At 26.2% G+C, this 13,365-nt stretch overlaps 1 protein-coding gene and 1 pseudogene across 5 annotated transcripts; both read right to left on the bottom strand.

Annotated features, from left to right (window-relative positions):
* Positions 1–851: 851 nt before the first annotated feature.
* On the bottom strand, positions 852–7,737 carry LOC113855519 (annotated as a pseudogene).
* Positions 7,738–8,194: 457 nt separating this feature from the next.
* Positions 8,195–11,404, bottom strand: LOC113854453 (bidirectional sugar transporter SWEET2-like). Of its 5 annotated transcripts, none has more exons than XM_027485429.1 (7): positions 11,112–11,401; positions 10,913–10,949; positions 10,601–10,817; positions 10,340–10,498; positions 10,128–10,247; positions 9,862–9,998; positions 8,195–9,491 (listed from the first exon to the last, which is right to left on the bottom strand). In XM_027485429.1, exons 1-6 carry the CDS (start codon positions 11,170–11,172, stop codon positions 9,885–9,887), a joined length of 708 nt encoding a protein of 235 aa, XP_027341230.1. In that variant the 5' UTR covers positions 11,173–11,401; the 3' UTR covers positions 8,195–9,491; positions 9,862–9,884. The 5 variants fall into 5 exon arrangements, with proteins under 5 accessions (XP_027341230.1, XP_027341232.1, XP_027341234.1 ...); XM_027485431.1 differs by having other exon boundaries at positions 9,083–9,998; positions 11,112–11,185; positions 11,296–11,403; XM_027485433.1 differs by having other exon boundaries at positions 9,109–9,491; positions 10,913–11,018; positions 11,112–11,404.
* Between the last annotated feature and the right edge of the window lie 1,961 nt (positions 11,405–13,365).

The following is a 13,365-nucleotide window of genomic DNA, read 5'->3' as shown; positions in this document are numbered from 1 at the left end:
GAAGAGAGAGAAGCTTATATTTTTTTAATAAAATTTTATTATTATTAGTTATTTATTTTTAACTATTAACTTAAGATAAAAAAAAAATTACTTTTTTAAAGAAAGAAGAGAGAGAGAGAGAGAGAGAGAGAAGCTCTCACCGCCTATTAAGGTTTCTTTCTCCTAGATTTTTAGATCACCCTTGGAGCTAGTGGAATCTAGCATTTATTCTTTTATGTTGATGTATCAGAACCTACATAGGAGGGTTGTTCCCATGTTATGCATCTTTCATTAATAAAATTCATTCTCTTTTCGCTATCAAAAAGAAAAGAAATAATTAAATGAACACAACAATTACCAAAATCTTATGTCACGATAAATAAATTTTAAAATATTAAGATACGAACACGGTAATATATATTAAATAAAATATATTTAAAATTATTTTTATTATATTAAATATTTTATTATAATTTTAAATAAAATTAGAATTAAATATAAATTGAGTCTTATATAAAATAAAATATATTAAAATTAAAAGATATACAAGAAAATGGACTAATACACCTATAGTCTTAAGTTTTAGAGTTGTATTGAAATGGCATACTCATTGTAAGATACTCTACTTAAAATCTTCTTTGTTCAACAAAATTTAGTTAAATATTAATTTTATAAAAATAAAAAAATCTTAAAAACTTATAAAATATAGAAAATATCACTAAAATAGTCAAATAACACAAATATCGTGAATGTCAAAATTGGCACGCAAACACAATAGATATAATTTTATTATTAATAAATGGTAAATAATAAATAGCATAAGAATAAACATGATTATAGTTATTAGCAAAAGCTTATTCAGCTAGATATTTTCAGTTGTTCTTGGTTTCAACAGGCACGGAGCGTCTCCAAATTGCTGCAAGAATATACTACCAATGATCGATTGACAAACACTTTAAACAGCACCAGGTACTGCACTTTGGGGATCTCCAAAGTGCTCCGTAGCTACAACAATTCTCAGAACTGAGTTGTACAATTAATATGGAAAACAAACAGTTAATTTGAAGTTGAATTTAACCAATATATGATCCCCCAAAAGCTAGCAAGCTGCCTAAACTTAATAATGCAATTATAAAAATAAATAAATAATATTCTAGTTTTTATATATAATTTATTTTTTATTTAGTAATTATGTATAAGAATTAAAATAAAATCATTTAAATATAAAAAAAAGTAAATTATAGGAATAAAAAATAACCACAGATACAACCTCAAATACAACCTAAATTAACCACAGATCCCCCCCCCCCCCAAAGCAAGCTGTAGTTTTTATATAAAATTTATTTTTGAAATAAATAAATTTTTAGTTCTTATACAAGATTTTTTTTAATTTAATTTTTATAAATAAAAAAATTATATATTAATCTATATATAATATTTTTTAATTTTATCTCTATCGATATTTAACAAACTATTATCTTATGTGGCAAGTTTAAATTGTCTTTTAATTCTTATACAATATTTTTTTGTAATTTAGTTTTAATAGATAAAAAAATTGTATATGTTTCTGTGTAAAAATTTATTTTTAATTTTGTCTTTATCATTATAGTGATGTACATTATCAAATAATATATTTCTATTATCTTCAAAGAAATATTCTAAATTATTTAAATAAATCTCATATCTTGCTTTATATTTTTTCATGTATAACTACATATTTTGATATATCTCAATATGAGCATTACATCTTACATTCTTTCTTGTATTATTGGTATAATTGTAAGAAAATCAGCATAATTCTTTAAATCATCACTATCATTATCATGAAAATATTGGAGGCAATGCTCATATAAAAATAAATCAAAATATGAGGTTCTTTTGGGATGGTTCTTACTTAGGTTTAAAGCAAAAAAACATTAGCTGATATGATGAAACTAAACATTATGAATTAAAAAATGTATTGAACATATTTAAAACTTCTTTGAAGAATTTAAAATATTTCTATAAAAAAGTTATAGAAAAATATCATTTGACATTTACATGAAATTATCATCATAATAATAAAAATAAAATTAAAAATAAATATTTTTACAATTATATATAATTTTTTTTACAGAAAAGAGTCTTGTAGAGAGAATAAAAAATAACTTAAATCTACCACATTGGATAATTATTTGCTAAACAGAAAAGACATCTAATTTCGTTATAACAAACTCTAACCATAGAGACAAAATGGGAAAAAAAATTATCTAAAAATTGATATACAAATTATTTACTTATAAAAATTAAATTATAAAAAGTTTCTTATATAGAACTAAAAGTTCATTTTTTTTATTTAGTCTTTATAAAAAAAATTATAAGAATCAACATATATATATATATATATATATATATATATATATATATATATGGGACAAGATTTTCTTACAATGATATAAATCTAAAAACTCTTATACTTTGAGTTTTTCCTTTAACTTAAATTTAATGGATTATAAAAATTGTATTTGATATTTAGGTAAAAAAAAGATTTTGCTTTTATTGCTTATCAAATGTTACAAGGAGAAAATGTAAAATAATTTTTACATAATAGTCATTTTTTTTACTTCAAAAGTTACTCACATTTTTCTTTTTAGTTGCCTTTTATTGTTAAAATATATAATTCAATTTACTCATACTTCTAAGTACAATTATAATAAATTACTTTCTTTAAAAACAAAACTAAAATTTTCGAACGTCAAAATATATTCCTTTTGTCAAACTTTCAAACATTATACTTTTATAATATTTTTCATAATCACATTAATCTGCGTTTATATTATTTAAAATTAATAAATCACCTATATTATGTCATGAATCATTGTAATTTCTTTTAATTTTTTTAATGGTAATCTTTATTTTAATCTGTGTATAACATTTTTTCTTCATTTTAGTTCCTGTGAATGATACATTTGTCGTTGTTGTCCCTGTATGTAACATATTCTTTTCCTATAGTTTAAACTTTTTTTTCATATAAGGACTGAAATGAAAAAAGTATTATATATAAAGATTATAATAAAAATATTTAATTATTTTTTGTTTAACATTAAACTAAGACTATTTTAAAAATATTTTTTTATTTATAAACTTTCTGTATTAGAAACCAAATCTTAAAAACGAGGTTCGTATGAAAATTAAAATAATATTTAAACCTGTAAAAAAAATTATAATTTGTATCTATAAGGAATGATTGTGAAATATTTAGCATAGTCAAAAAATTATATTTTTAACATAAAAATACTTTTGAAAATTAATTTATTTTTTAGTTAATGTCTTCGGCCAGACAGCACACTATTACTAACGCGACAAAATATAATTACATTATTATAAGCATTTTTTATTGTTCCTTAAAGCTTCAACTCAATAATATAATAAAAATTAATATCAACTATATATCTTAATTACAAAAAAATTAATTTTAATTTTATTAAATAATATAATATTTTTAAAATATTACAAAAAGATTTATTCATCAGTAGAAATGAAAATAGGTCATATGGGCCTAATTTTTTTTAAAACCTAATATTACTTGAACTATTTAAGTTATGGGTTTAATTTAAATTTTTTAAATTGTTTAATTAATTGAATAAGTATATTTGAACTTAAGAAAAAATTTATTAAGCATGATATGATAGAATGACTTAATTAAGACTCATAAAATTTATAATAATATTTTAAATAATTTTACATAAAAATTATGATATAATATTATATTAAATAAATTAAATTTTAAAATAAATAAAATTTTAAATTAAAAGTTATAATTCTTTTCATTCAAATTGAAAAGTGTCTATACTACATATTTTAGTGTGTTACGTGTTAGAGTCTTTTTTGTTTGATATATCTTTTTTATTAATATCTTTATACTTTACTTTAAAATAATATTTTTATTTGTGTATTTTAAGAATTTTGTTTGTTGCATTTGTTCATTTTAACTCAAAAATTATTTAATTGTATTGTGTTTATTGATTTAAAGTGTGAAACTTTATGCTACTAAATTTATTTAATAATTTATCAATTGATGTTTATTCAATTGTATTTGTTGTATGTTTAGTAATTTACGTATTTAAATTAAATATGTAGTTTGAAAGTGATAAATATAAATATATAATTTTATTATAAATATTTAAGATGATAAACTATTTTTCTCATAACTTCTTTAGCTATAAATCTTATAATTTTTATAAAAGCATACTTATTTAAATAATTTGATAGTTTATTTATAAAGAGACTTAATAGTCTATTAAAATTCTCAATATAAAGTAAGTTATTAAAAATGTTAATAAGTTAAATAAAACTTTTAAAAACATCATATTAAACTTAATAAGAGCATATGATAAATAATAAATAAGTTAAGCTCATAATTTAACATTATTAAATATGACTTGTTGTTTACTTATTCAAAATCTTATCCTATTTCCATCCTTAGTCATTAGAAAAGGAGAAAGTTTACCTGCATGCCAACCTCAGCAGATATGGTTCTTGTAGATGACAAATCAAACCCAAGCATAATTGAAAATAGGTAACCAAAGAAAAAGCCTGAAGCATGAAGAAGCAAGGTGGCTAAAATTACTTGTCCACCAGACACAAGGATTGCTGAAGAACTTTGGGCAATGGCGTTTCCACATAAAATTGCAACAGTTGCCACAGCCAAGGGTGGCATTAATGGAGAGACAATTTTAACAAAAGAATGGAAAAATTGACACAGAAATGCACCAGCCAACACAGGAATAAACACAACCTGTTGAGAGAGACAATTCTTCTTTGGTAAGAGAACGAAGTAACAATGACTAAGGAACATCACATCACAACATCTTAGAAAATGAAATTACAACACTTTGAGATGGAAATTAAAGCTTAATTACTTGCAATGTTGAAATCAATAGGCCAGTTGCATCCACTGCTACATATTTACCAGCAAGTTTGGCTGTTAGAAAAGGAGTCATGATCTGTAATGTTAAGTTTTCAATGTGAGAAAAAAAAGTACAAACATGCACTATTAATTCCATCATAAAATACACTAACATGTATGCATCGTAGCTTCTCAGAATTACTTAAAGCAACCACATAGGGTTAATTCAGACAGAGTTCATAAAAAAAAAATCTCACATTGAACTTGCCAGTTGCTTATGGTGCCATTTCAAATCGATTAATTGTACCGTTGTTATGCCCAATACTTAATTTTGTCATCAATTTCACGTTTACAGCAGAACTAAATATAAGAGTAAAATTATAGTACCAACTATGGCAGCTAGGGTGCTTGCAGGTCATTATCACAGAGAATGCCACATTTCCACTAGCAAAACAAATGGGTCATCAGAATTCAGATCACCTAGCTCATCAAATTAATCCTTTAGAAGCATATTAATTGGAATAACAGTTCTAAGAGCCGTAATACCGTGCAAGATATGTTATAATGTTACTAGCTGTGCCTGCAACCACATCAAAGACTAATTAAAATAGTCAAAGGTGTATAGAATGCATAAACCACAAAATTAAAATTCATACCCCCTGGACAGCACCCAAGTAATATTAAACCTGCTGCAGAATGTGATGGAAGATTTAAGAGTCTGCTTATGAGAAATGCAGATATTGGCACCACCTGAAAATTGTCAGCCATTCATATACATAAAAACAAGGATAAATCATCAAGATAAACGGTTTAAAAGGATAGTAAAGAGTATTTCTATGGTTTAGGAAAATATTCTCTATTTTCATTGTATTTTTTATAAATAAATAGATTTTGTCTCTATATGTTGCATTTCCATTTTCCCTTTTCGGTATTATTTTGAATAAAATTTTTAATAATATGTTGAAATTTTAAAATAACAATCTTAAGTATTCTGCTAATATTTTCTTTTTAAATGATTTTTATATTTTTTCTTACTGATTTTGCATTTGAAAATTTATGCTTTTTAAATAATCTTTAGTTGATTATTCTTATTAATTTGTTAATATATTGTATACCAAGTTAAATATATTTTTAGCATTTAATTTAATACTTGAAATCATTAACTTAACTGACTGTGTGAGTTTATATCTAACAGGTATTGGGTGCAATTCTCTTGAGGCCTTGTGGTCTACAATGATTGATGGGATTCAACATGTGGATAGTAAAAATGACATTATTTTGGGGCTATTGAATTTTTACAAAATATAATTCAATTTCAAAGAGTATTTATTAAAATAGTATTATTTAAAAATAATTATTAAAATGAATAAATTTAATAAAAATATACTTAACGGGAAAATGTTATATTAGAGTTGGCAAAATTGGTTACCCGGTTGAGTTGGCCTACAATGTATAGCAAACTTTATCTGATCAAACAAAAAGAGTTTGGATCTAGTTAGTAGTTGGGGCTCGCATATTGTTTAAATTAGATAAAACTCAATTTTTTATGAGCTTAGCTTACATTGAGTTTGATTAGATCATGTTAAAAATGTTCAAATTTAATTCGAATTCAAAATATAAAGTCAAACTCATACATTTTATTAAGTGATTTCAAGTGAGCTTAGATGAATAAGCTTATTTTTTCATCTCTATGTCATGAACCAAAACACAACAAACGTTGTTTCTTTTTCTTATACTCCACATGTTAAAAATTGAAATATAATGTATTATATATGATATCTTTTAATGCAAAGTTTGAATTTTAAGTTTTAATTTCTCTTCATGTTGGTTCAAGTTTCAATTCACAATTTGAATTTTATTTTTCTTCTCACGTTAATTGAAATTTTAAATTTAAAATTAAATTCTTTTTTTACTAAAACTTAAATTCAATTTTTAAAAATTTTAAACTTTCGTCAAGAGAAACATAAAATTTTAAATTCAAACTTCAATTTTAAACTTTAATTAAAGTAAAAATAAATTTTAAATTCAAACGTAAATTAATGTGAGAGAAAAATTTAAATTTGAACTTAAAATTTAAATTTTGTTTAAAGTAAAAAAAAAGTTAAATTTAAACTTTGATACTAAAAATGTAACATAGATGAAAATGTATCCCGTATGGATTTTTAATATATGAAATAAAATAATTAGACGTAACACGAATTTTTAAATGATAAAATTGTGGTAAATAATATTTAAAATTGCATGCATTGTGGGGCAAAATCCATCACATAAACCCAAGAAACAAGAAGAGTAGTAAAATAATAAATTCGAAACAACTAGCAGAGTGTAAAGATAACTAACGGAATACTGAAGAACTTGCTTAGGCACAGCAAAAAGCCCACGCAAATCGTCAAGAGTGAGAGTGATGATATTGAGACCCGCAATTCTTAATTTGGGAGTGACCCAATTGAAATAACTCGGTTTCGTTACCCCCAAAACGCACCCAATTGTCACCCACAATGGAAATCCCGTTGATAAGGCCTCACCAGCACGCACAACCCACTCACCGACACTCACGCCCTTACCTTCTTCTACATCGTCCCCATTGCCACACCGAAGTCGTCCAACGTTGCAGCTGTGTTTTTTGGGTGATTTTGATGTTGAAAGGTTTAGCAGTGGTTGAGGTTGAAAGTTGCATCTTACTGTGAGTACAGAAGTTGGTTTGGTTCGGTTCAAAGTAGAGTGAGGTTTGAGGGGAATTGCTGGGACCAGGCTTGTGGGTGATTGCAGTTGCACTCTGACAGGTCCATTTACCCGAGGAGCGCATGTAATTGATGCTTGCATTTTCAGATTTTCTTCCCCAAAGAACGCAGCAACAGACAACTAGGAATAAACTTTGGAAAAGGAATAGAACATTTGCCTAAAGATGATATGACTTATGCTCAAGTTTAACATAGTTGTGCTCAAGCTTTTTGGTATAAACTTTTAAAGGCCATGACATTTTGCACAAAATTTTAATTTATACAAATTATATATCTATTTTACATTAAAATTTTAGATTTATTAAACTAAACTCATTTGAAACTCCGAACATAAATTACCCAAGAGTATTGTGTCATCTTTGCTAATACAAAAGAAAATTATATAACGACTTTTAACATCTGTTAATTTTTTTAATAATAAAAAATATATCAATTAAATATAATATCATCCATCACCTTTAATATCTTATTATTACGAATAAGACAACAATGCAAAAAATGATTTAACAAAAAAATTGTAAAAATAAAAAAATAGAAAAAACATTGGAATTTTGAAATAAATTATATTCCTTTCATAGTTTAAGTTAAAACTAGAGCACAAGTATGTTAAACTAAGCATACTCGTGTTAGCGTATACTCGTGTTTATTGATTAGCATGATCGTGCTAGTGCATAAAGAAAATACTTACAAATCACAAGTATTCTCACTTTTGTGAGACTTAGTTTGATTATGGTTGTGCTTAATTCTAGCATGGGGTATATTCCAGTGTAAATCACCTATGCTTTATGCAGCTTATGTACAAATCATAAATCATTCTACGCTAGTATGATTTATGTAGTAAGTACCATTAGGATATTTTTCAAATTATAATTGTTCTGCTTAAGTATATTTACACATTTTTATTTACGACATTATCCGTGGCTTGCAATTGTTGGAGGAGATGGTCGCTAGACTTGCCACCACTTTTGTTGCTGCTCGTCGTTAGTTGCTCGCCAGTAAAGACTGATGGTTGAAGTTCGAGATGAGAGGAGAAAAGCATATGCAACCTATAGGTACGTAGAAACTGGAGGAAATACTAGTATGTGGAAGTTAGAAGGGAGGAAGAGACAACTAGGTCAGATTTTTTAAAAGAAAAAAAAACTCCAAAACTTTAAAATTTTAGTCAAAAAATTTCATTTCCCGTATCCAAAATGTAATCCATAAGAAATGTCGTATCCATGCTTCAAAAGTTGTTATATTATACAATTCTTTAAATTTTAAAATAAAATCTTTATCTTTTCTTTTTTTTCAAAATTCAACTCTTAAACACACACTTGCATGTATACACAGATGAGCCATATTCAATTAATCGTTACAGTAAAATAAAAAAGTCTCAGACATACTCAAGCACAGAGATTTAAAAACATGAAAAGGAAACTATTTGTAAGGAACTGTAAAACAAGCAATCAAGAACTACCTTGGCACTCCATATAGAATAGTGAAACTCATTTTTCGCATATAATGACTCTTCCACCTATCCACTACAATAATGAGATAATCACTTCTTACTCATTATGTTGCATGTAAGCAGTCAAGTAGGATCAAGATGGAACAGTAGACTAAAATAAACAATACATTTCTGTCAGATAATGTGTATATAGATTATTCTTACATCTGGTGAATTTGGAAATAGTCTCAATGCAAGAGAAGGCAGCTTAGGATGTCACCAACAACTGTAGGATTGGTGCAATATATGGACAAGTTCAAGTTATTCATGATCACAACTTCTGGCCACTCTCAAGGATGCAACAGCAATTGCTCCAATAAGTTGAATCAAACAGGAATGTTGCCAACTTTAGTTTCAGGCCACATCTAGCAGCAAAAGGTCATTTCTAACTATGATTCTGTTTTGTGCAGGAACAAGCAACCGTTACAGTTAGAACTACTCTTGAAGATTTATTGTAGAACTTATGTTAATGGAGTTTGCTTTTTTTCTTATTAACGGTTATATGCAATGTTGATTTACAAATTGCAAGTTTGTCCTTTCCCTAAGACAATATATTTCCCCTTGAATAGTAATAAATTAAAGTATGACATTTTGTTACTATTACAGCTAACAGGTAGCATCAAAACCAGAAAAAGTTGAGCTACAAAGAGAAAAGTATAGAGCATAAAGTCAATTCTTTATTATCTGAGCAAGCATGGATTCTTTTAAATCAAGCAAAGATGTACTCAATTGCTTTTTAATCAGAGATTTACTCGTTTGCTTTTTACCTTTATTTTTCCAGCAGAATTGATCATGCATAAGACACTATCAACGGTTCTCTGGAATTTTCTCCAGATTTATTCTCATAATATAGGTATAATAACAACTGTATCATTCCCAAAATGGTTCCTATCCCATTTGGCACCTACAAATCAAGCAAAGATGTAGATACATATTATATTGCAAATATAAGGCACCAAAATGAACATTTCAAAGTAAAGTAGGTTTTTCTGGAATAAATCGAAATATAAAAGGGAGTTGAAAGGAATCTTACATAAATGAAGGCATCATCATTGAGTAATCCATAAAGGAAGAAAGAGGTGCTCATAAGGAAGGTGGAAAGTGAGAGATAAAATGGCATAAATTCAATACTCTTTGTCTGAACAACCAGTCTCTGAGAAATATATATAGACAATATAAGCAAATTCACCTACTAACAGATGCAACTCATATTACTGATGAATATGTAGGAAATGACACACTTACAATTATAAACAATGGAGAAGCAAACATTGAAATAAGAGATGCACAGCTCAAGAATCCCACGAAGAGCCGGAGCATTAGAACATCAACTATTTGCAAGCTTATAAACAATATGATTGCAAATATGCCAAGAACTGCAAGCAATAATCCAAGCATTCTCACCTATTCAATGGCAATTTAAAGTATGACAGCTTAGAAACTAACCACTGAAATTTGCTTTATCATATCATAAAAATAAGCTTCCAGTAGTATCAGAAAGTTAACCTTCTTTTCTTTCTCAGCATACATCAGGAAGAGAAGTATGTACACAAACTGAAAGACTGCTCCAATTGAATTTACAGTAGTAACCAACAAATTATCAGGTGATACCAAAGGCGTTCCATACCACATGCAGATCAAGCAATTCAGGAGAGAATAAATATATGGCAACCCTGAGAACATTTCTGTTGACCTATTTCTCATAATCCTCCTAAATGTGGGTCTGCATTTCAAAACAGAACAAGAGTTACACAATGAACATAAATCAGCAACAAAGTCCTGACCTCAATTGTTCTTCAGAATCAAAATAAAACTTACATGGGAGATACAAACAGCCCAAAAGCAAAGACATTCCCTGCAAATAACCAAGCTCATACAGATGATGAATGTGATCACCAACAACCAAAAATGGGATTTTTTTTCTCTGTTTGTTTATCAATCATCCAAAATAAATTCCCAGAAAATAAATAATAATAAAAAAAGGAATTGAAGAAAGTGATGGAAAGTGAGAAAGCACCAGCAAGTCCAGCTGCATCCTTGGCAACTTTACAGATGGAAAATGCCGCAAAGAGAGACATGACTCCTCAAACACTAATTTCAGACACCAAAAACTTTTTGTAAATGAAACCAAATCCCAATTTATATTTACACTCTATAACAAAATTCGAGACATTCCATTTGTAATCTGTATTTTTCCTTACCAAGTACTTATCTTTCTCTCTCTCTTTCAAGACTAAAATATTCCCCCTCGTTTGCTAGTAACAGGGCATCAAAGGTTTCCAATTCCTTGTTAAAATGTACTTGAGGGTGATTAATGCTAACCTCAAAAATTACATATATGATATTTCATTTATTAGTGGTTGGTTGTGGTATAGTAAATAAAGGACCTCACAAATAAAATAAAAAGGCTTTTGAACCACGAAAAAGGAACCAACTTGCATTTGCATACGTCCACACGTTGAGTGTAAGTTGTTGCAGAAATCGAAATGAATTTTTGTATTTTCACGCTCAATTTTTTTTATTTTCGTTTTTCTTCATCTCTTTTTTAATATTAATTATTTATAATTATTTTCAATTTTATTATAAAAATAAATATCTTATTTATCAAGATAAATAAAAGATAGTAATATGTCATAATTATACTTTATTCTAAAATTTCTCATGATGTTAAATGGTTAATTATTTTTATATATTAAATGAATAAAAATATTTATTTATATGAAATATAAGTGACTATCTTGTTAAAAAATTATATTAAGTAATAAAAAATAGTAATTAATATATATATATATAATAAATATTTATTTATATATTAATTTTTAATAAATAATAATTTATTATTTTTTATAATTAAAAAATACGAGTAAATATTATTTATAAAAAAATGAAAGTAATATATCTATATTTTATTTATCTCACTCTGTTTTTTCTTTCATTTTACAAGGGGTGTGATGTCTGTGTTTGACTGCTTGGCTGAGATGAAGTCTTAGAATTAAAGCTAAATGATTAAAATAATATTTTTTTAAAAAATTAATTACCAAAATAAATTAAAACTCAAACTATTTTCTTATTTGGAGTAAATTTTTGCCTACTTAGCACTAGTTTTGTATAAAAGTCAGACAAAATTAATTTTTATTTTTTTAATTTAATTATTTTGTCTAAAAATGGGACGAAACACTCAATTAGACACGTGTTAATTTTGTATGAAACTAGGACAAAACTTTAGGATGTCGACACGTGTCCGTATCTCGTTAAATTCGTCTTAATTTTGGACGAAACTACAGGATGTTGACACGTGACACAATTTTGTTAATTTCGTCTTGATATTGTCATATATAAATTCGTCTCACTTTTGGACGAAACCACAGGATTATGAAACGTGGCACAATCTTGTTAATTTTGTCTTTATGTTGGACGAAATCATATCTAAATTCGTCTACACTCAAGATGAAATTCATTTGGATCCCCGGTCTCTTGCATAATGCTGCCCCCAAATATCCAACAAAATTTTAGTATATCATGTATGCAGATGGGATCTAAATTGAAGTGCAAAAGTGTTTGTAAACGTTCGAAGACTTGTTCTTCTCCAAGTTAGTAAATTTTGGATATTTTATGAGTTTTTTTGTTATTAATGAATTATTAAAATTATAGAAGTTAGGAGATAGTTAATATTAACTTGTGTAATAAATAAAAATGATGTTATATTTGTTGTAAGAATTTATTTTATATATGTGAAATATGTATAAAAACTATTAAAATATTTGTAATATAAAATGATGTAAATGTAATAATATGTTTGTGTATGTCAATAAAAATATAATAATTTATTATTTATATTAATAAGTATAGTTAAAATTGTTTATTGATATTTCATTTTTTTTTATAAATACAGGATGAGTGAGATTATTATTATTGTATATTGTAATGGAAAAATTGTTGTTAGAAACGAAGGTGTGACATTTGAAAGTAACAAAAAGATGATAAAGACAAGAAGAGGGATAAGTTTTATGAATTTAAAAAAAAAGATTTATGACAAGTTGAATCTTAGTAATAATCATTTCATATATAGAATAATTTCTCGTTTTATGGTTGATTTAAGCGCTAAACAATGCACTGCATTAAATATATGTGATGATGAAGACATTGATTGTATGATTAGTGCGTATCAACAACAAAGTATTATAACTGTTATCTATTAATATTTTTTAATCATAAATTGAGTTATCATTTTCCATTTTTTAATGTTATTTAATATTAAAAAATAAAATTTT

This window comes from Abrus precatorius, unplaced genomic scaffold (genome assembly GCF_003935025.1).
Source record: "Abrus precatorius isolate BTA unplaced genomic scaffold, Abrus_2018 Scaffold11, whole genome shotgun sequence".
Lineage (NCBI taxonomy): Eukaryota > Viridiplantae > Streptophyta > Magnoliopsida > Fabales > Fabaceae > Abrus > Abrus precatorius.
This window is presented reverse-complemented; position numbering and strand designations above follow the sequence as displayed.

What these genes read in the sequence shown, in the direction of transcription:
- LOC113854453 (XM_027485431.1), bottom strand. Translation starts at nt 11,172, where the DNA reads ATGTCTCTCTTTGCGGCATTTTCCATCTGTAAAGTTGCCAAGGATGCA. An exon ending in CTTCTCCATTGTTTATAATT is followed by an intron (nt 10,248 to 10,339) that starts GTAAGTGTGTCA and finishes TATATTTCTCAG; the next exon opens with AGACTGGTTGTTCAGACAAA. An exon ending in ATGATGATGCCTTCATTTAT is followed by an intron (nt 9,999 to 10,127) that starts GTAAGATTCCTT and finishes CTTGATTTGTAG; the next exon opens with GTGCCAAATGGGATAGGAAC.